The 23,398-nt window shown below is 41.0% G+C and overlaps 1 protein-coding gene across 5 annotated transcripts in view; it reads right to left on the bottom strand.

Moving 5' to 3' along the window:
• The window catches only part of Fbxo42 (F-box protein 42), an 82,293-nt gene that overhangs the window by 38,754 nt on the left and 20,141 nt on the right, over positions 1-23,398 (bottom strand). For 2 of the 5 annotated variants that reach the window (XM_005409839.2, XM_013507387.1), the window contains exons 2-5: positions 15,992-16,050; positions 15,548-15,641; positions 7,806-8,072; positions 7,252-7,368 (exon numbers count right to left, since the gene is read on the bottom strand). In XM_005409839.2, coding sequence (XP_005409896.1) covers positions 7,252-7,368; positions 7,806-8,055 — 367 coding nt within the window. In that variant the 5' untranslated portion in view covers positions 8,056-8,072; positions 15,548-15,641; positions 15,992-16,050. The remainder of the gene's footprint in view (positions 1-7,251; positions 7,369-7,805; positions 8,073-15,547; positions 15,642-15,991; positions 16,051-23,398) is intronic. The other 3 variants (XM_005409838.2, XM_005409841.2, XM_005409840.2) reach the window with 2 other exon arrangements.

Genomic DNA, 23,398 nt, shown 5'->3' with positions numbered 1-23,398 from the left:
ATTTTTCAAAGAGATAGCAAACATTCTTCTTCTCTATTTGGACTGAAACCCCAGCCAGCAGCTGGGCCCCATGAGGTCTTTACTGCATGTATTTTAATCCTATACTAAAATAGGGCAATCGGCATTTCCCTGCTTCTCTTTAAGCAAACAACGGTTTCTGGAAGGGGAAGGCACTGTTGGCAGAACTAATGGCAGTGGAATGGCCAGTCTTACACACAACTGTGACCAGCAGTAATCATCAGTGGAGCTGGGAGTGGGAGGGAGTCCATCTTGGCAGCTCTGTCTACCTGGACTCAGACATAACAGGAGGAGAAAATGCCATCAAGAGGACACTCAACTACTTTAAGCGCCCAGCTCAACTCTGCTTATTGCTTACGTTTATTTAAGACACCTACGTTGATCTTAGTGGGAACACTCAGCAAGTTCAAATGGGTTTTTGAGAAAAAGTTAAGAATTGAAGCAGTTGCAAGCAGTAAAGCAATCATTTCCTTTTGCTCAAGTTCTCCACCCACATATAAGGCTTTCCTTTCAGAACATGGAGACCACTGGAATGTGTTACATGAAAGTTACTGCTTGCAGTGCAGTATGAACAGTGTGCTAAGAAATACTGAGACTGTTTATTCCAATTACTACACTTCTTCAGATTTTCTGAAATGGGTTTGATTGCTCCATGAACTACTACAGCCGGGCATGGTGGCGCACACCTGTAATCCCAGCACTAGGGAGACTGAGGCAAGAGGATTGTTGCAAGTTCGAGACCAGCCTGGGATACCAAGTGAGCTCAAGCCCAGCCTGAACTGCATAGCGAGACCCTGTCTCAAAAGAAAAAAAGACAAAAAAAAACAAAAAAAAAAACAAAAAAAAAAACTACTACAAAATTCACATCTCAAATAACTAATAGTTGAAAGAGAAATCACATATTCATAATTTAATCACACAACAAACAGTTCTTCATAGTTCTGAATATCTTTCTACTATATTATAATCATCTCAAGTGCAGGTCACCCACTGATTTCATATTTTCCAAGGTGCATGGAGCATTCACTAAATGCTTAGGGAATGAATGGTACACTCCAACTTTTGCACTTTCAGATGCTACGTTCCCTTTTGTTTCCCTACTTGTCTCCAGGGAAAGGCCCTAAGGCATTTATCCCATGCTTAGTGTCTCACATCTACAAGCCAGAACATATTTGATAAGGTCTGTAATTACATAACTCTGTAACAGGTGAGGGTGGTTCCGCAGCCTGGGCCTGCAGGCTCCTGCAGGAGCATGATCAGCAGCCTGTGGGACTACCTGCTCATGTTGGAGTCCTAAACACTAAAAAGTTTTCCAAGTATAATGGTGGGGACCCAGGAAGCTCCTCCCTAAACCAAAAAGGATGTCAGGTGTGATGCTGCACACCTGTAGTCCCAGCACTCTGGGAGGCTAAGACAAGAGAATCCCAAGTTTGAGTACAGCCTGAGTGATTTAGTAACCTAGTGAGACCCTGTCTCAAATTAAGACAGGATAGGGACACAGCTCAGTGCAGAGGCCATGGTTCAATCCTCAACAATGCCAAAACAAACAAACAACACTGAAAAGGATACCCTGCCTTAACCAAGCCTGGCACAATTGGTGATACGTACATTTATGAAAAAACTAGAACTGGCCCTTTCACTTTTCCTGCCTTTTCAGCCCGACTTTTACGCAGGAAAAACTGTGTACTATGCATATCTCTGTTGTGCTTCAATCCACAAAACTGTATCAGTACCAGATGTATTAGATATCAACTACGAGCCAGAGGCCACGGAAAGGTGTAAGGTGTCTGCCTGTCCTTAAGCAGACAGCACCTTGTGGAAGAAACGTCATCACTCCCATTTTACAGCTTACAACACACTTGTACAGTTGTTTCCTCAGTTACACTTCTCAGCACCCTTGTAGGATAAACACCATTTGTCATACACATTTTACAGGTGAACAAACTGTGGGTCGAAGGGGGATTCCCACACCCCAACTTCCTTCCTCTTTAGATACAGCCTCTCTTCTGGGGACACTAATGGTAAAGACAGGTAATGAGGAGGAGGAAGAGATGAACAATGTGCTAACAGGGGAAGAAAAGAGCTTAAGCTCCAGGGTGGGGCCTGAGAGCAACTTGTGGGAAATGTGGCTTTGGCTGTGCCACTGAGATGACGTTTAGAGGACAGATATTTTCAGTCAATTCACAAGGACGAACAAGTGTAGAGATGAAACAGACACAGGAAGAAAAGGGAGACTGGAGGAGAGTGAAACTCGGGCTTCTAAGCAAAGCTGTAAAGTAGCCAAGTTTAAGACACAAGGCTCATGTGGCTGGAGCCTGACTGAAAAGTGAAGCTGTGGCCTTCCCAGCCAGGTGGCGTAGGAACTCCTGCACGCGGTGCGGAAGGGCTGAAGTCGGCCGGCAGAGGAGCAAAGAGCGAGTTCTATGTTCCAGATGGGCCGCATTCCCAGCAGAAGAGCCTGTCCTTCAGAGCAGGACGGTTCCTTTCGGTGCAGTGCTTCTCTGGGTGTAGGATCACACCACTCGCTGAGGACACTCACAGTCCCTAGCCCTCACCTATTAATGTCTGTAATACTCTCCAGTCCAGACAACAACAACCAAAAATTGAAAAAGCCAGGCATGGTGGCACAGGCCTGTAATCTCAGCACTCGGGAGGCTGAGGTAGGATTACTACAAGTCTGAGGCCAGCCTCAGATAGTGAGTTCAAGGACAGCCTGGACTACATAGCGAGACCCTGTCTCAAAAAATAAAAAATAAAATAAAAATTTAAAAACCCTCAAGGCAGAGGCTGGGGATTTAGCTCAGTGACACAGCGCCTGCCTGGCAAGCATGATGTTGTGAGTTCGATTCCCAGTACCAGAAAAAACAAAACAAACAAAAAAGGCCAGGGATATAGCTACCAGCACAGTGCCTACCTGACAAGTGTGAGGCCCTGAGTTCAATTCCTGGTACCAAAAAAGAAAGAAAGAAAAAAACAAAACTGCTCACCTATTTCTAAATGCCCTAGGTGGTGGCAGCTTCTGCAGTTTTACACAATAGTTTCTGGTTCAGGTTCAAATTAAGGCAGAAGAAAAACAAGAAGACCATTAGAAATGTATTGTGGGCTGGTGGTGTAGCAGCATGCAGGCCTGGGTTTGATCCCCAGTACTGCCCCTCCAAAGTACATTGTGATGATTTAGAGAAGATGTCATGATTAGATTGTAAATTACAGGGGCGGGGGAAAGAAAGGTAGGAAGGAGCAGAACAGAATCAACAGGATTTGGCTTTTGTTAAACAGATGGAAGAAGAGAAAATGAATACCAGATTTCAAGCCTGTATTGAGAGTAACAATGACACTAATTAAGGAAAGGAGAAAATTAAACTATCAAGTTCATTTTTAGCTGACTGAAACATCTAGTGTCTCTATGGCAACATAAACAAATAATTAGAAATGTGGATCTGCTGCTCAACATGAATGAGGGATAAGAAAGAAAACTGAAGCCAGATGAGGTAGCACTTTCCTACAGTCCTAGCACTGTGAGAAGCTGAGGCAGGAGGATTTCAAGTTTGAGCCTAGGTTGGGCAACTTAGTCCCTGTCTGAAAATAAAATATTTAAAGAAAGGATGAGGATGTAGCTCAGTGTGAAGGACCTGTGTTCAATTCCCAGTACTGAAAAAAAGTAAGAGATTAAAGAAGAAATTCAAAACAGAAAGAACAAGGACATAAGAAAGAAATTAAATTAATTCTGTTTTCAACCTATTTCAAAAATTCCCCTGCCAGGCATGGTGGCTCACGCCTGTAATCCTAGTACTCAGGAGGCTGAAGCAGGAGGATCACCATGAGTTCAAGGCCAATGTGGGCTACATAGTGAATTTAAGGCCAGCCCGAGCTGCATAATGAGATCCTGTCTCAAAACACAAAAAAGAAAAAAACATTGCCCTTACCTCTATAACAGCCCTCTTCAGTGTGCCATCTGTGTATCTCCAGTACACAGACACAGAAGAAAACGGGAGACAGATCAAAAAGGACAATGAGACACAAACACAAAAAGAAAAGATTATCTGTGACCCCTTTTCTTGGACCTCCCATGAAGACTGCAAGTGTTCTAAAATATTCAAACGCACAGGCTCTAGGCGTCCACAGGCTTACTCACTGCACTCCAACCCTTTCCGCTGCCCCTTCAAAGAAGTGCCTCCCCTTTGTCGTATATTATTTACCAAAGCTACTTAACTGAAAATGATTCTTTTCCTTTCTCATAAGAAAGCTACTGCTGGGCTGGGGCTATAGCTCAGCGGCACAGCACCTGCCTGGCAAGTGTAAGGTTGCGAGTTCGGTTCCTGGTACCAAAAAATAGGAAAGAAAGCAAGCTACTGCTGAACTAATACACACCCTTGAGTATTTCTTCACATGGTTTCTATTTTGCCCAGTGTTATGGTTTGAACATAAACAGTGTCCCCCAAAGGTCCCAGGACAGCACTACTGGAAGGTGCTATGGCCCTTTAAAAGGTGTGCCCTAGTGGAAGGCTTTTGGGGAACTGAGTGCAGGCCCTGGAAGGGCGCTACGGGACTTCAGTTTTGCCTTTGCTCCCTGGCTTTCACTGTCACATATTCTGTTTCAAACAAACACACAAAGCCAGTTGTGACCGCAGAGAGCTCCTGGAAGGGCTCAGGACTGTTCCCCCACCCCCAGGCCAGGAATCATACTTTGAGGCCCACTGCTTCAAGTGGTTTGCAACAACGCAAGTATAGACAGCTTCTTGAGAGAACTAAAATCACAATGGTTTGGCCTGTTCCTTTGACCTCCTTAGAGCCAATTTACTGAACACCTCTCCATACAAGAGCGTAACATATGATCTGGGGTAGCCAGCTGATAAGATGGTAGCCAGTTATCCTCCCCTCCTGGCCTTTACACCTCTCCGTCAGTGCTGTGTGACCAAGAGAACAGAATGGAGGAGATGTGGGCACTTCTCTTGGTGTCTGCCTCTGTCTCTCTCAGGTCATTTGTGTGTGGGCAGCCAGCTGCCACTTATGAGCAGCTCTATGGAGAGGTCCGTGTGGCAAGGAACTGAGGCTTCCTGGTGACAGCTGAGCAAGCTTGGAAGACCTTTTCCAGCCCTCATCCACAGCCCTGGCTAGTGGACTAACAGCAGCCTCATGAGCAACCCTGGGCCAGAACTTCCGAGAAAAGCCAAATCTCTGCTCCTCAGGAATAAAATAAGAAATACTGCTTTAAATTGCTAAACTTAGCGGTAATTTCTTATACAGCATAGATAACCAATACATATTTCTCCCTATCTGAGTTTAAAATATAGCTATTTTTTGTAAAGATACATACATACAAACTGACAATAAAGGACAATATAATTCAGTATCAGTTAGTATTCCAGACAATGAAACCTAAGTACGCTCAGAAGAGCAATTTTTCTATGAGCTGGAGAAAAAATTTCATGGAAGAGTTAGAACCGTAAGTTGTCAAGGAGAGAGGGTTCAGCAAAGGAGGCAAAAAGACTGTAGGAAGTAAGAAATCAAGCCCGGGCATGGTGGCGCATGCCTGTTATCCCAGTACTTGGGAGGCTGAGGCAGGAGGGTCTTTGCGAGCTCGAGGCCTGCCTGGGCTACAAGGTCAGCCTGAACTATAGAGTGAGACCCTGTCTCAAAAAGACAAAAAAAAAGAGATCAAGTATGGGAAAAGCTAAGGCACAGCTAGCTGAAGAGGATTCTTGGAGATGAAGTGATAACTTTAAAGAGAAGCCAAATTAAAGACAGCTTTAAAAATAAGATGAGCACTCGGGAGGCTGAGGCAGGAGGATCACTGCAAGTTCAAGGCCAGCCTGGGCTACAAAGTGAGCTCAAGGCCGGCCTGAACTGCATAGCAAGACCTTGTCTCAAAAAGACAAAAAAAAAGATGAAGTTTAGATTTTATCTTATAGGCAATATACAGCCACTGGGGGTTTTTCACTAGGAAAATACAATACAATGTGAGCAGCAATTATGAGAAGTTCCTGAAAAGTCACCTTACCCTTTGTCCCCAGCCTCTCCTTCCTGCCTATCCTTACTGACTTTATGAGCAGCCACTAAAAATGACATCTTTACTTGTCTAATGACACCATCTCTGGGTCACACTTTTGACAGAAGGATATGAATCTAGAATGGAATAAAAGCATCCCTAAAAATCAATTAGAAAGACAATGACTCTAGAGCAATTCAAAAAATTCTAAATTGCATCTACTTGTCAGAATATTTTACTTATAGTCTTGCTATTGATATTTGTATTTTAAAATCAATATCCTTCACATTAAAAAAATTTATGTTATGTCAGGTGTGGTCGTGCACACCTGTAATCCCAGCACTTCAGAGGCTGAGGCAGGAAGAGCGCCATAAGTTCACAGCCAGTATTGGCTACACAAGAGAGTTCAAGACCAGCCTGCACTACATAGTAAGATCCTGTCTCAAAAATACAAAAAAACCCCGCTTTTATGTGGACTCCAAGGGGTGGGGATGTAGCTCAGTGGCATAAGTGCCTACCTGGCAAGCGCAAGGTCGAGTTTGATTCCCGGTACCAGGAAAAAAAAAAAAAAGCATGTGGACTCCAGTCAAATTCTGTATTTTTGAGCATAAAACACTATGTTTAAAGAATCATTGAGACTTAATGCCAATCTCTGGTTATTCCCTAGCAGGCCTCAGAAATACCCTCATGTATACCTTCTTTTTTTTCCCTGTCATATGTCAAATGTTTAAAATTCTAAGCGTGAGCCAGAGGTGGTGTCGCAAGCCTATAATCCCAGTACTCAGAAGGCTGAAGCTAGAGGATCACTGAAAGTTTGAGGCCAGCCTGGGTTACATAGTGAGCTCAAGGCCAGCCTGGACTGCATAGTGAGATCCTGTCTCAAAAAACAAAACACAGAAAAACCTAAAATTCTAAGCATAACATTTTAATTTCTTTGGAGTAGAGGAAAACCCAGTGAAAAGTCCTAATATAAAACTACTAACAAAGCACCTACAGTTTATTCATTTAGTGGTGCTGGGGGTTGATCTCAGGGCCTCAGCTAGGCAAGCGTTCTACCCTGAGCTACAACCCCGCCCTCACATTATTTTTAAACTCACACTTTTTCCTAGTTGTTGTTATAAATTTAATATAACTCTCATTTTACATTCTCATCACTAAAAAGTTAAGAGAAAATGCACGCATCCAAAACAGTTTCTGGAAGCACAAGCATTGGCAGGGTGAGACATGCGCTCAGAGAAGATACTCACTGTGTGAGAACCGCTGAGTAATTGGGGTTCCAGGGTACGGGTAAGTGCGGCTCTCCCACTGAATGTTTCCTTCCTGAACAGCCTTCATGAAACCATGGTAACACTGATGGGCTACTCCTAAACACAAAAGAACAAATGCCTCAGCATTTGAATAGGTAATGCCTCAGACACTTAAATAGGTAAAATTCTCATTTAAAACTATACTTCTTTGTTTTTTTGAGACAGGTTCTCGCTGTGTAGTTCAGGCTGGCTTGAGTTCACTTTGTAGCCCAGGCTGGCCTCAAACACACAGCAATTCTCCTGCCTCTGCCTCTCAAGTGCTGGGATTATAGGTGTGCACCACCACGTCTGGCCACATTTCAAACTACGAATGGGAAATGTATACTCAAACTGTTCAAAACTAACCAAAATAAGAAGCAATAGAAAATATGTTAATTGTCTCATACAAAATTGTATAACCATAATACATTTAAAGGAGAAAAGAGAAAAACTGGGAACCTAAAAATAAATTCAACAAAACCTGAAATAAGTAACCCTTTTTCTTTCCACAGTACCTTTGATAAGTCGATACCATTGTTTGCAGACGAGGGCCGCAGTCTTGTGCTCCTGATACGGTGAGAGGAAAGACAAGATATACTCTAAAACTTCTTCTGGCAGCTCTGACATAGACCTATTGTGTCGAGGCTCCTCAACCTCCAGTCCTGGGTGGGCGTTTTCATCTTGCTCCATTGTCCCTTCCGGCGCAGTTTCTTCTTGGTCCACAGCCATGAAACTGTCATCTTCACTGTCTGAAGAGCTGGCCATGACATTCCACTCCAAAGCTATAGCAGGTAAGAAATGAACATCAGCACACAGCTGTCAAGAGACTCAGAAACAACTGAACCTCCACGCTGCTTGGGATTTCCTTTCCACCCTGGGCATGAAATCTTTTTGTATACTTTCTCACACATGTTACGAGCCATCTTAATTTAACAGGTGGGGCTCATATACCAAGCCCATCCCATCACAAAGGCTTCTGATTGCATATTTTTCTCTCCAGAAAATTAAATGGCAGCCAAGTCCTAGTATTACCTTAACACTGGAAAACTTGTTCTGCAATAATTCCTCTACCTCAAAAGATCTGGCAGGCTGGCAGAGGACAACTGGAGTAGCAAGTAACTGCTCTTGGCCACTCACAATGATCCAACAGCTCAACCTTAGAAGATAAACTAACTTTGGGTCCTACAAAAGTGCTAATATTCTGAGACTGTGAATTAAGAAATAAGAATTTGGGGGCTGGGAATATAGCTCAGCGACACAAGCGCCTGCCTGGAAAGCTCAAGGTCTTGAATTTAATTCCCAGTACAAAACAAAACAAAACAGAATTTGTACATTTGGGGCTGGGGATTTAGCTCAGCGGCACAGCACCGGCCCGGCAAGCGCAAGGTCGTAAGTTCGATTCCCGGTACTGGGAAAAAAAAAAAAAAGAAATAAGAATTTGGGGCTGGGCATGGTGGCACACACCTGCAATTCTAGCATTTGGAAGTCTAAGGCAAGAAGATCACTATCTGATGCCACCCTGGGTTACCTAGTAAGTTCAAAGCCCAGCTGAACTATGTAGCAGGACTTGTCTCCAAAAAAACCAAGGTGAAGGGTGTAAGAATTCTTGAAGCTGGGCTTGGTAGAACACACCTGTAATCTCAGCAGTTGGGAGGCTGAGACAGGAGGATCACCAGTTCAAGGGCAACCTGAGGTACACAGCAAGACCCTGTCTCAAACACCAAAATAAAAAAACAAAAGCAAAACCAAACAAAGACATGTTTTGGGTGATAGAGTGCTTACCTAGTATGCACAAGTATCTGCACTTGCTCCTTAATACTACAAAAACAAAACAGCTTTTCTAGCTTTTTTAAAAAAAGATGATTCTTTTAAAAGGATAATTAACTGGATAAAATACCAAATACAGTATAAGACTATAAGGCAATATTTCAATAGGAAATATCATAACAAACCCAGGCAATTAAAAAAAAACCACAAACCCAAATGCCCATCAACCACAGACCAGCATGGAGACACATGGCAGTAATCCTAGTACTTGGGAGGCTAAAGCAGGAGGACAACTAGTTTAAGGCCAGACTCAACTACAAAAAGAAACCAAAAGGCCAGGTGTGGTGGCACACATACTCAGGAGGCTAAGGCAGAGGAATTATTACAAGGTTGAAGGCACTGTGGGCTACATAGTGAGTTCAGGACCAGCCTAAACTATATAATGAGATAATGAGAACCTATCTCAAAAAAAAAAGGTGTGCCCAGTACTCAGGAGGCTGAAGCAGGAGGACTGCCAGGAGTTGAACTATACAGTTATTTCAAGGCCAGCATGAACTACATAGTGAGACCCTGTCTTGAAAATTCAAAAAAAAAAAAAAAAAAAAAAAAAAAAGAAAAACAAAAAAACAGATAAACTATGATACATTCACACAATGGCATACTATAGAACCAACAAGACTGATAGGTACAAACAAGAATAAATAGATCTCAGACAATGCTGTGTGAGACAAAGCATATACATACTACATGACTACACGATAGCAAGTTTAAAGCCAGGTGCAACTAATTTATGCTGTTACAAATGAAGACAGTGGTTACCTTTGGTAACTCTGAAAAGTTCCTAAATACTGGTCAAATTCTGTTTCCTGATTGGGTACTGATCACATGGATGTGTTCTATGAAATACTCACTAGGCTGAATATTTATGCACTTCTCTAAAGTTTGCCAAAATAAGCTATTATCCATAGTCATTTCTAGAGGATTTTTTTTTTGGTACCGGGAATTAAACTCAGGACCTCAGGCTTGCAAGGCAGGCGCTGTGCCGCTGAGCTGTGTCCCAGTCCTATGTCAAATATTATAGGTAATTAAAAAAATTTCTTTTGTCTTTCTCTGTATTCCCTAAATTTTCTAGAAAGACCATACCATGTTAATGAAACAGGTCAATTTATATGAGAACTGAGTCCCAAGTTAGATTCTGCAGGAAGCAGATGCTAAACAGAATTAGCAATGAAGAAGGTTTAACGGGAAGCCAGACTGTGATGCAGACCCAACAAAGCCTGCCCAGCAGAAAGCCAGTCCCACAGGGCAGTGAGAGAGGAATCTGTGGTAACACAGGGATCAGCCTCCTGAGTGCTGGGATTGTAGACATGGGGTACCACACCTGGTTTCTATTTTGTTATTTTTAATACATTTACTCACCTTATATACTGCTATATAATACTGCTACCCAGAACATCACTGTATATATTACCCTATATTACCAATACCCTGCATTCCCTCTAGCACTGATAAAGAAAATATTAATAGAAAAAAAAAAACTTTTGAGATTTTAAGAGAAATTTGAAATTTTCCAAAAAGATGAGGGAGAGGGGAGAAGAGAGAACAGACCCTCCTACCTCACCTCTACCACTCCTATAATTCATATAATAATGATGTACATCTTTAAAAATTGGAAGAATATTCAATTAAAGAAAATGATAACTTTTCTTTTTTTTTTGTCCCAGGAATCGAACTCATGACCTCAAGATTTCTAGGTAAGCACGTATGCCATTGAGCTATATCCCCAGCCCAACTAAAGAAAATGGAAATGTGAACCAAAACTCATTGCTCCCAAAGATCATTTATCTACCAAATTATCACAGCTCCTACTGCAACTGTGTCTCAGTGAAGCAGCGTTTAGATTCCTGCCAATCAGCAGCAGCGGGTGGCTTCTCAGTGGCAGAGAGGCCTAAATCCTCTTGGGGTGGAAGGGAGAGGCACTAGCAGCAAGAGGGCTGCATTTTCCTTCACTTCCCAGATGAAGAGGACTGTAATGAGTTAGCTGAAATTGTATTAGACAAAGGATCTTCAGCCTTTTTCTGCCCCATTTCAATGAGCTGCTTTTCAATGTGCGTAACTTGCCAGAGGGAGGCCTTGGCATTAGCAGACACTTGCATGTGCAGCCCTCCGTCCCAGCCCAAACAGCACAGGCACGCACAACAGAAAGGAAAAGTCGGCAAGGTGTTTATGCCCCGGTCCCCGATTAAATGCTGCATTTTTTAATACTGGGAAGAAAACTGCCCTTGCAATATTCTAATTCCTTCCCCCGCGCAGTACCACTCCCCACTGCCTTCCCTGATTTACTGACCTTCCTCTCACTCCTCTCAGTTTAAAATTCACCAAGAGTCCAAAGGAAACAGGCTCTTTATGTTTTTCATGCTTGAATTAAATACACCATCTCAAATATATGTTTCCCTTGCACATGTTCTGACAGATTGTGAGCCCAAGGTCTGTTTCAGAACAAACTGAATCAATGGAAGTCTCAAAAGGTCATTTACATTATTTTTCCCAGGCAAGATAAATGCCCGTTCAATAAAACAACTTAATTCCTTTCCAAAAGTTCTAACAGTACAGTTAGCAAGTTTCAATACAGGCACTAACACTGCTGTTTCCATCATGCAACAAACCACTGCACCTCAGCCCCCAAGGGCGTATTTGCTAGCTGAGCCCTGGGTGCAGCTGCCAAAGAGAAGGCACAGGGGTGGCTCAGAGGCGATTCCTCAGGAATCACGCGCCCAGAGCCCATCTGCGTGGCCTTCGTTTTGCTTCCATGATCAGGTAATGAAATCATCACTCACGCTCCCTAAGGACACGAAGGCATCCCACAACTGAGTTTTTCTTGTTTTCATGCCAAAAGAAGCTTTTCAAACCAAAAAAAGCCATTCACATATAAACTGTGTTAACTTCATGAATGTGGTTTCATGAAATGGTTTAAGAGAAACCTTCCTCACTCTTCACATTTGTGCCACACCTTCTCATTTTCCCCAGCAACTGAGTCTGAGAAAAAACACACACTGAAGTCAACTCACAGGATGCCGTGGTCCATGGAGCTTGAGACCACTCTCCTGGGGGTCCCGGCCTTCTGGCACAAGGTATACAAATGAGTACAAACTCCCTGACATGTCTACTCAGAACACGTATCACTGACCTCCCATTATTTCACAATAGAAATTACGTCATTAGTACATTCTCCAAGTGGCAGAGCTGCCTTTTCTGTGTCATTGGGTGCTGCCAAGATATTTTATCGGTCAGAATTAATGTACCTCTCTTGAATTTTGATGTTTCAAAATGTGCACTGGCCTGAGAGTCTGCTGCCACACCTCGCCACCTTCTCCAGGTCAAAAGGCAAAAATAGTGCTAAAAAACCATTTAACTGGCCCACGAGGATTTTTTTTTGAAAAACTATTATATTAAATTCAATTAAATACACAATACTCCCTTCCCTCTCTTGCTCCCTCCTTTCCTTCCTTCCTTTCTTAGCACTGCTGGGGATCCAGCTCAGGGCCTCATGCATACTAGGCAAGTACCCTACCACTAAGCTACATCCCAAAACCAATTTCTAAAATTCAAGTACCTATCCTGAGGTATAAAGTAAGGGTAACATTTAGAAACTGGGAGATTTGGCTACTGTTTCTAGCTTTAAAGCTGTGTGAAGCCGGCATGGTGGGGCACTCCTGAAATCCCAGCACTCAGGAGGCTGAGGCAGGAGGATTCTTGCGAGTTTGAGACCAGCCTGGGCTACAAAGTGAGCTCAAAGCCAGCCTGAACTGCATAGTGAGACCTTGCCTCAAAAAGGCAAAAACAAAACAAAACAAAACAAAAAACCCACTGTGTGAATCAGAGTAAGTCAAATCCAGGAAGAAAGGAAAACCTCCCTATTCATAAGGAAGGTTCCTGGCCTACATCATAAGGGTTCTGTAAAGATAGCAAGTATCAGCAAACAATCCTCAATGCATTTGAAGAAATTCAAAATGGGAATAAAATTACTTTATTACGTGTACAAGTCATTGGGGATTTTTAGTACAGTATCTGATTAATTTGTGCCTTTTGTTCCTAAAACAGTTAAACCTCTGACAACACTTTTGGAGCAAACACATCTTTATAAAAGTAGGGCCGTGTGTGGTGGCACACACCTGTAATTCCAGCACTCAGGAGGCTGAGGCAGGAGGATTGAGCAAGTTTGAGACCAGCCTGGGTTACATAGTGAATTCAAGGCCAGCCTAGGTTGCATAGCAAAGCCCTGTTCAATTAAAAAAAAAAAAAAAAAAAAAAAAAAAAGGGCACTGGAACCTAAGAAAGAGGGAAGACTGAATGAATGAAAATACCCACAGTATCCATCAGGATGAGGGCTTCTGAGGTTTCAAGGACAAGCAGCAACCTCACATAGATGCCTTTATGAACTCAAGAAGTTATACAGTAGGGACACTAATGTGACCTAAAACAGTACAAAGTGCTGCTCTTGAAAATATAAACTACCACTGGAGAGATGTACAAAAGATCGTGATTTTTTTTCTAAGATAATAATAAGCCTTATTAGTATGCCACCAATATTATCATTATCTCTGTACCAATTCAAAGGTAAAGCTAGGAAAGGTAGAGGAATGATAAAATACAAAATTTTGTCCTACTTCATTCAACAAATAGCAACATCACGTTTTGCTGTATATAAAAATACTGTGCTTAGATTCCACAGAAAGTAAGAATATGGCACTGTCTGCTCTCAGAGACATTATCTCGAGAAGAGCTGAAGACACATGCTAAATAACAGCAACACAGAACACCCTATAATAAATGACTTGTAGCATAAGCATTCAGGAGAGAAGAGGACCTCCTGAGGCAAGCATGTGAGGTGAGCTTTGATAGGTGAGATTTCAGAGAATCAAACAGAAGGTAAAGGAATGAAAGATTTTCAAATCATTATTTCTTAAATTGGTATTACTTTGTTTGTTCATTTGAGGCAAGCGTCTTGGTGTGTAGTTTAGGCTGACTTTGAACTCACGATATAGCCCAGGCTGGCCACAAACTCACGGCAATCCTCCTGCCTTGGGCTTCCCAGTGCTGAGATTACAGGCATCTGCCAGCATGCCTGGCTTTAATTGGGATTCTTTGCCACTTACAGAATTAACTTAGATAAAATAATGAAAACCACTTTGTACTCAATTGGTGTTTTAACCACACACACATACTATTTAATACTATTTAGTGATCTACATTCACAGAAGCTCATAAATCTAGGAACTCCTTAGTTTCTGATAGTCAATATTTTGACAAAAAAGTTCAAGAACAGAATAATTTGGCATAACTATTATTATTATTATTAGCAAGCTGTGAGCTACACGAATTCTGAGCTGTTTCTATGAAGCACTCCAAACTTAATAACAGATGTCAGCTGAAGGTTTTTATTTTTTTTTTTAATGATTAACACATCAGTGTGTTACCCAGTTAAAGCTCCCAGTACTGAGACAGAAAAATTAAGTATTTCCCCAAACCACTTGTCAATGTATACTGTACTTTCTTACCATTCTTTATGGTTGATACAGAATGAAAGCGTCTTATAATTCATATAAGTCATAGAAACAGAGCAGTTTTCAGGGCTGCTATCCTTAACCATACAAAGTATAAATGGTCAAGAAAAGGCACAGATTTTAATCATCAAAGGACATACTCTAGGTTCCAAAATTTTGGTATGCAGGACCACATATTCTAGGTTCAACAAAATGTTTCATTTGGTAGAAAAAGTATAATGCTCAATTTTTTATTCTGTGAGAGCTGCACATTTATTTTACTTATTGTTTTATTTTGTTTTGAGGCAGGGTCTCAAATGTGGCAATCCTCCTGCTTCAGCCTCCTGAGTGCTGGGATTACAGGTAGGTGCTACAACGTGTAGCTTGCATTTTTTTGGTGAAGGTACTGAGGATTGAACCCAGGGCCTCACACATGCTAACCAAGCACTACACCACTGAGCTACATGCCTAGCCCTTGAATTTTGCTTTTCAACAGAAATGTATAAATGATTTTCAGGTTAATTTAAATTAATATATCTGCTTTTTTTTTTAGTAGTGCATACCTGAAAACTCAGCTATCCAGGAACTGAGGCACAAAGGTCATGAGTTCAAGGCCAGCATTGGCAAATAGCAAGATTCTGTCTCAAAATAAAACGATAATAAAAATGCAACTGTTCTTCAGTTGTGCTGGAAAACCATTTTCTAACTGTAGAAAAATTTTAGAAGTATGGTGGCTACTGGTCAAAGTACAGGGCAACTAGCAAACATGAACGTAACCTGTTTCTTCTGGAAATAATTACCTGCCCTTGTCCTCAGTTGGCAGGTTACGTTTATGTTTTGCTCCTTAGTTCTCTCTCTAAATTTTGCCCTGCAGTACTGGGGATTAAAACCAGAGCCTTCTCACTGAACTATATTCCCAGCCCCTTTTTTATTTTGAGGCGGCTTACCAAATTGCCCAAGTAGGCCTTGAACTTAGGATCCTCCTGTCTCAACCTTCCAGAGTGCTGGGATAACAAGGTGTGCACACCACCAAGCAGGCTTCTAAAAAGAAGGTCTCTATTATTAACAAGATTTCACTATTTAAACACCTTTTTTAAAGTTTACCTTTTAAACTGCCATCAATTATATCAAACTTTATTATTGTTACTGAAGGTACTATAATCAAACCATAGAGTTCATAACTTTCCATAGAAGCTAAAGTTTTAAATAACAGGTTCTCAGGCAAGATGCAATTTTATGCTGCTTTACAAAACTTAAATTAAAAAAAAAAACAGGTCCAAACCTCAATCCAAAATTATGTAAGTTAGAAAACACCTCAAAATCCAGAGGAATCAAGTGAAGTAAAGGAAAATAAAATTCTCCCCTGGGTTGAAAATGACTAAAACAATCACCATTTCATGGCTTCAGTTTTAAGGTGGACATCTTTCTGGTTCGCTCATCCACTGCAGATCTGTTTCAATAAAAGGAATATTTTTATTAATTTAAGGCACATTACTCACATAAATCAATCCTGTTATCAGGAAATGTTTCCCATAATTAAAAAAATGTGAAGACTGGTTCTACTTTTGACTCTACTTTTTTTTTTTTTTTTTTTGGTCTTTTTGAGACAGGGTCTCGCCATGCAGTTCAGGCTGGCCTTGGGATCACTTTGTAGCCCAGGCTGGTCCTGAACTCACAACAATCCTCCTGCCTCAGCCTCCCAAGTGCTGGGATTACAGGCACGCCAGGCCCTCGACTCTACATTCCTTGCAATACATACAGTCTATCTTCATACCCTACATAGGCATTTCTGATGTTGCACAGCCAGAATGCAAACAGAGGAAGCAAAAATTAAAACATTTATTGGGTTTGGTAACCATTTTCAATGCACAAACCTGGGGATTGGGGCTCAGCAAGGTAATTTTCAGGTAGATTTCCAATGCAAACATCCAAAAGTGTGCCCCCCAAAAATGCATGCACCAGAGGAGGATTGTTTTATCTTCTCTGCAATGACAAAAACTTGCAAATCTTAAGTGTCTATTAACGGGAGCATAACTAGATAAATGATACCATATCCAGACTACAGAATTTAACTATCTAGTATTTTATTTATTTTTTATACTCAATATTTTAAAAAGTGACCACCAGCGTACACTGACATAAAAACACCTCCAAGACTAGTTTGCAAAAAATACAAAATAATGATTATCCTACTATATGTCCACATATACATTAACGTATAAATGTACTACATATACATAAATACATAAGAATTATCTAGACACTGGGGGTGGTGGTACATACCTGTAAACCCAACTACTTAAGTGGCTGAGGCATAAGGATCCCAAGGTTGTGGCCAGCCTGGGCAATTTAACAAAACCCTGTCTCAAAAATAAATAAATAAACAAACACAGAGCTGGGCTATAGTTCAGTAGTGGAGCACCTGCCTAGTATGCCAGAGGCCCGGGGCTCAATTGCTAACACCACAAAAATAGAATGAAAAAAGAAAAAATGGTGAGAGAGCTATCAAATTTAGTATCTCTGAGGAAGAGAAAAAAAGCCTCTGCCTTAAAAAATCAACATGTAAAAGACAAATATATCACACATTCAAAGCTGTATCAAGGTGCAGCTGCTACAGGAACAGTACAGAAGATCCTCAAAAATTAAATGCCTGGCATGGCAGTCATACATCTGTAATCCTAGCACTCAGGAGGATCACAAGTTTGAGGTTTCTGTTCCAGGAAGAATGAAAAAGTTGTGGGACTGATGGTGTTGATGGTTATATAGTGACAGTGTATCTCTGCCACTAAACTATATATTTAAAACTGAAACTGGTGTGGTAGTAGCAGCACACCGGACGCTGAAGCAGGAAGACTGCCGTTTGAGGCCAGCCGGAACTATATACCAAAGACCTTGTTTCAAAAAATCAAACCAAACCAAACCAAACCAACAAAAAACACAAAAAACTGAAGCTGAAGCCAGTTACAGTGGCATACACCTGAAATCCCAGTACTCTGGGAGGCTGAGGCAGCAGAACTGCAAATTCAATCCAGCCTGGACAACATAGTGACTTAGTGAAACCCCTGTCTCAAAATTAATAAAAAATGGCACAGATACTGACAAGTGAGAAGATCCTGGGTTCAATTACCAGTACAAAGGAAAAAAAAGAAAAGGACCCAGGTATGGTAGCACATGCCTATAATCCCAGCACTTGGGAGGCTGAGGCAGGAGGACTTGTTGCAAGTTCAAGGCCAGTCTGGACTACAAAGTGAGCTCAAAGTCAGCCTGAACTGCATAGTGAGACCCTGTCTCAAAACAAAAAAAAGACAAAAAAAAAAAAGCTTTGTGTGGACATACCATAATTTATCCATTCTACCACTGACAGAAATCAACTGGCTTCAATGCTTAGCTGTTATGAAATAATTACCATTTTCTACATTCTCTAAACAGTGGCTTTCAAGCTTTCTTTTCTTTTTCTTTTTCTTTTTTTTTGGTACCCAGAATCGAACTCGGGTTGGTTTTTTTGTTTTGTTGATACTGGTAGTCAAGCCAAGAGGCACTCCATCTCTGAGTTACAAACCCAGCTGGGGTTTTTTCTCCTATTTTGAGACAGGGTCTCCCTAAATTGCCAGGTGGAATTTGAACTTGCAATTCTCCTGCCTCAGCTCCAAAATGCTGGGATTGCAGATGTATTGGGTTTTGTATATGGTAAGGAGTTGACTAAAGGTGGAAGGTCCCAGGAGCTTAAGGCCTGGTGCTCATCACAGGAAAGACTAAAGCAAGACTACAAAGTTAGAGCTAGGCACCAAGATGGTGGAGCAGTAGGCAGCAGAGAAAGAGACTCTGTGAGAGTCACCATCCAGATGCTGGAATATAGCAATGTGAGGAAGACAAGCAGGAGGGAAATGGGTCCTCTGGACCCAGGAAGGATCTGAAGCACAAACTGAAGCCCACAGAAAGAGGGAAGAGAGAAACTTCAACAAAGAAGGAGGAGGTAGCCAGTTGTGCCTTCTCCCTTAGACAGGACTCACTAGTCAAGAGAAGCAGTCCAAACCTGCAGGCACACAATGACTGCTGGCAACCCTAGAGGCCTCTATGGACAGACTCAGCAGTGAAGGGCAGCAGTGGACGTAAGGGACTGGACTAGCTGGCAGTGAGTGCTGAGGGATCAGTCATCCCATGCAAGACAGGGACTGGCTGAGAACCATCTTGGAGAGGGGCTGACTGAGCTCAGAACTCAGAACAGCTGCAGGCTTCATCTAGTGGCTCCCAGCTGGGCTCAGGCCCATAGAAGTTTCACTGATGGCTGCAGACCAAATGAGTCTGGTCTTGGCCAGAAGGTGTAGGCTTACTGAGATTATCCACTACCCCACCAAAAAGCTACTGCTGGCTTGCTGGGATAAATCAACACGGACTAGGACTCTGTCTCCACCTTCTGTCTACTAGTGACAGCAGAGACAAACCTGGAAGTGGACTTTTTTTTCCTCTCTCTTTCTGTTTTTTGTTGTTGTGTTGGTGGTGGTGGTTTTGTTTTTGTTTTTTATTTTTTTGCTCCTTCATTGTTTGATCTTGTTTTTATGTGAGTGTGAATGTGGTTTCTAGCCTCTTTGTGGTTGTTGATCCCTGAGGGTAAAACTAACATATTAAGGACCTGCATACTGCATATAATTTTCTGGTCTGTTTTAGATTCTGTTAAATAACCACAAATCTAATTCACACAGTTAAAGGTGACAAATTAATGGTCACCTCAGTTTGTCATTTTGTAGGCTATAATTGATGCTACTGTTATTGCAGATGGGACCACTTTAGCCAAAAATGACATAATTGTTCTCAACAGCTATTCTTCCTGTATTCCAAGACTGAGATTGATTAAGGATCATAGGAAATACTGTGGCACAATGCCAAAGAACCAGGGGCTGGGTCAAACAAGCAGCAACTTCTCATCTCCAACAAACTGAAGAGGTAGGATCTTACAAAGCACTCAAAACCCAAATACCAGTTCCACCTGGAAGATACCTTGGAGAAGTAGTCATTTCCTAAGGATTCTAAATACTAGCAATAAAACAAACCACCACAGGCAATTTACAAGCATCACCCCAGAATTAAACTAAAAAAAGAAAATAAGACACTTTAAACAAGATGCAACCCCAGACATCTGCTTCACCAAAGGCAAACCCGGGGGCAATGAGGTGGGACAATGTGAAAGCCACCCACCTGGCCTCTCTGAAGTGATAACAACAAAGCAACTGAATGAAGTGCTTGAAAATAATCAAATCAGAAATAATTTGTCAGGTAACTGCAGAGATGGTGTCCACGATGAAAACCATGCTTGATGACTCTAGAGCAGATACAGACAAAAAATAGAGAAGCTTAAGAAAATTATGGAAGCCACAAATGTTCAGCACAGGAAAGAAACAGAATCCATGTGCTTGAAGGCAGATTCAAGCACATATCCAGGAGAATAAAAATTCCATTGAAAAGTATCCACAGCAGGATAAGCCAATGCACGGACAGAATCTCAGATATAGAAGACAGGCTTGTGGTTAGTAATCATGAGAAGAAAGACTGCTTAAAAATTGCAAGGGAAGGGGCTGGGGATTTAGCTCAGCGGCAAAAGCGCCTGCCTGGCAAGCGCAAGGTCGTGAGTTCGGTTCCCGGTACCGGAGAAAAACAAAAACAAACAAAAAAAAAAATTGCAAGGGACAATGAGAAATCAATCCAGCAGCTGCTATATGAGGCAAAGAAGAATACTTTAAGATTGACTGGGGTCAAAGAAAAAGCAGGAGATAGCACAAATGATATAAAAAAAAAAAAAAACTATTCAAAGATGTCATGGCAGAAAATTCCCTGGTAAGGAAAAAGAATCTGGCATGAAGTTAAGTGAGACATATAGAACTCCAATTAGCTAGCATCAAAAAAATCTACAGCCAGGCATATTATAATCAAGATTCCAGAAATTCAACCTAAGAATAGAATCTTAAAAGCTGTTAGGGAAAAAAAAAAAGCTGTTAGGGAAAAGAAACAAATCACCTAAAAGGAAAGTTCATCAGGATCACAGCTGACTTCTCAGCACAAACCCTCAAGGAGAGCTTGGAGTGAAGTACTTTAAGTTCTAAAAGGAAACAACCTTCAACCCAGATTGATGTACCCCATAAAACTATATTTCAAAATTGATGGAGAAATAAGATACTTCCATGATAAAGAACATCTGAGGAAATTTATGATCACCAAATCAAGACTCCAAAATGTTTTGAAGGATATTCTAGAAAGAGACAAGGACTAACAAGAACTACAACTCCATGAACCCCAAAAGAAGAAATATACCAGGCAAGGCAAACAGTTAAAGAGAGGGAGGGGAAACAAATAGGGAGGGGGAGCCAACAACAGGAAAATAATATGACAAGGGTAAGTCAATATACATTAGTTATAACCATCAATGTTAATGGTCTCAATTCACCAATCAAGACACAGACTGGCAGAATGGATCAAGAAGCAAGATCCAACAATATGATGTACACAAGAAACATGTTTAATTCAAAAGAAATTCACAGACTAAAGCCCAGCAAGGTGGTGCACACCTATAATCTTGGCACTTAGGAAGCTGAGGCAGGAGGTTCATTGTGAGTTCAAGACCAGTCTGGGCTATAAAGTGAGCCCAAGGCCTGCCTGAACTGCACAGTTAAGACCCTGTCTCAAAAAAGACAAAAAAAAAAAAAAAAAAAAAAAAAGAAAAGAAAAGAAAACCTATTAGACTGAAAGTCAAAGGATGGAAAACAATACTCCATATGACAGGAACCAAAAAAAAGCAAGGGTAGCTATTCTATTTGCAGACAAAGTGAATTTTAAGCCAAGACTGATTAAGAGAGATAAAGAAAGTCACTACATCCTTGTAAATGGAACAATCCAAGAGGAAGAGATAACAATCATAATTACATATGAAACAAATACCAGTGCACACAACTATATAAAATATTAACAGACATGAAAAATCAAACAAGCACTAATACAACTGTATTGGGGGATCTCAATATGCCACAGTCACAAAAAGACAGATCAACTAGACAAAAAATCAACAATGAAATATTAGAACTAAACCAAACTTTTGAACAAATGGACTTAGTAAACTTCCACACTCTTTAGAATATACACATTCTTGCTGGGGATGCAGCTCAGTGTTATAGCGCCTGCCTGGCAAGTGTGAGGTCATAAGTTTGATTCCTGGTTTCAAAAAAAAAAAAAGAATACACATTCTTCTCAGCTGCACACAGGACATTCTCCAAAAGAGACCACATGTTAGCTCAAAGAACATCCTTGGGTAAATGCAAAGGAATTGAAATTATCCCATGCATATTACCAGACCATAGTGCAACAAAATTGGAACTCAATGGCAAGAAAAACTACAAGAACTTCATAAACACATGGGATGGGTTGGGATATAGCTCAGCAGCACAGGGCCTGCCTGGCAAGCGCAAGGTCATGAGTTCAATTTCCGGTACAAAAAAAAAAATTACATCAACATGGAAATTAAATAGCACCCTCCTGGACAACCAATGAGTCACCAAGGAAATTAAAGAAGAAATTAAACAATAATGACAATACAACATACCAGAACTTACGGGACACAATAAAAGCAGTTCTAAGAGAGAAATTTATAGCAGTGAATACCCACATCAGGAAAACAAGAGTAAGTGCAAATAAAGGACTTAATAGTGAACCTCCAACTTCTAAAAAAAGAAGAGCAGGCTAAGCTAAAAGCTCATACAAGGGAGGAAATTATAACTATCACAGTAGAAATGAACACACTGGAGACTAAGAAAACAGAATCAATGAATGAAGAGTTGGTTCTTTGAAAGATTAAAACCAACAAACTTTTATCCAGCCTTATCAAAAAAAGGAATGAAAAGACTCAAATCCGCACAATTAGGAATGAAAAGGATGAAATCACAACAGGCCCTTGCAGAAATCCAGATCACCTACATCTACTTCAAAACTTGTATTCTAATAACATAGAAAATGCAGAAGAAATGGACAGATTCCTAGATACATATGAATTACCAAAGCTGAATCAAGAAGATATAAAAATCCTAAATAAACCAATATCAATCAATGAAATCAAAGATGTAATTAAAACCTATCAACAAAGAAAAGCCCAGGCCCAAATGGATTCACTGCTGAATTCTACAAGAAATTTACAGATCTAACACCACTACTTTTCAAACTCTTTAATGAATTTGAAAGGTAAGCAATACTCCCAATTTCATTCCTAGAAGCAAGCATTATCCTGATACCAAAACTGGAGAAAGACCCAACTAAGAAAGAAAACTACAGGCCAGTCTCTCTAATGAACACAGATGCAAAAATCCTCAGTAGAATACAGGTGAACAGAATGTAGCAAATCATCAAGAAGATTATACACCATGACCAAGTGGGATGCATCCCAGGGGTGCAGGGATGGTTCAACACATGTGAATCAATAAATGTAGTACACCATATATCTCAACAGATGCAGAAAAAGCTTTTGACAAAGTCCAGCACCCCTTCATGATAAAAACCCTACAGAAAGTTGGGATAGTCTTTATCTCAATCTGAAAAAGCCAACTATGACAAACCAATAGCCAACATCATACTACATGGATAAAAACTGAAAGCTTTCATTGTAAAATCAATAACAAGACAAGCATGTCCACTGTCTCCACTCTTATTCAACATGGTCCTGGAAATGAGCAATTAGACAAGAGAAACCAATAAAAGGAATAATGATAAGAAAGGAAGAAGTTAAATTATCATTATTTGCAGATGACATGATAGTCTACATAGAA

Source organism: Chinchilla lanigera, unplaced genomic scaffold (genome assembly GCF_000276665.1).
Source record: "Chinchilla lanigera isolate Chin_1 unplaced genomic scaffold, ChiLan1.0 scaffold00126, whole genome shotgun sequence".
NCBI lineage: Eukaryota > Metazoa > Chordata > Mammalia > Rodentia > Chinchillidae > Chinchilla > Chinchilla lanigera.
The sequence above is the reverse complement of the archived record's forward strand: the minus strand, read 5'-3'. Positions and strand labels throughout refer to the sequence as shown.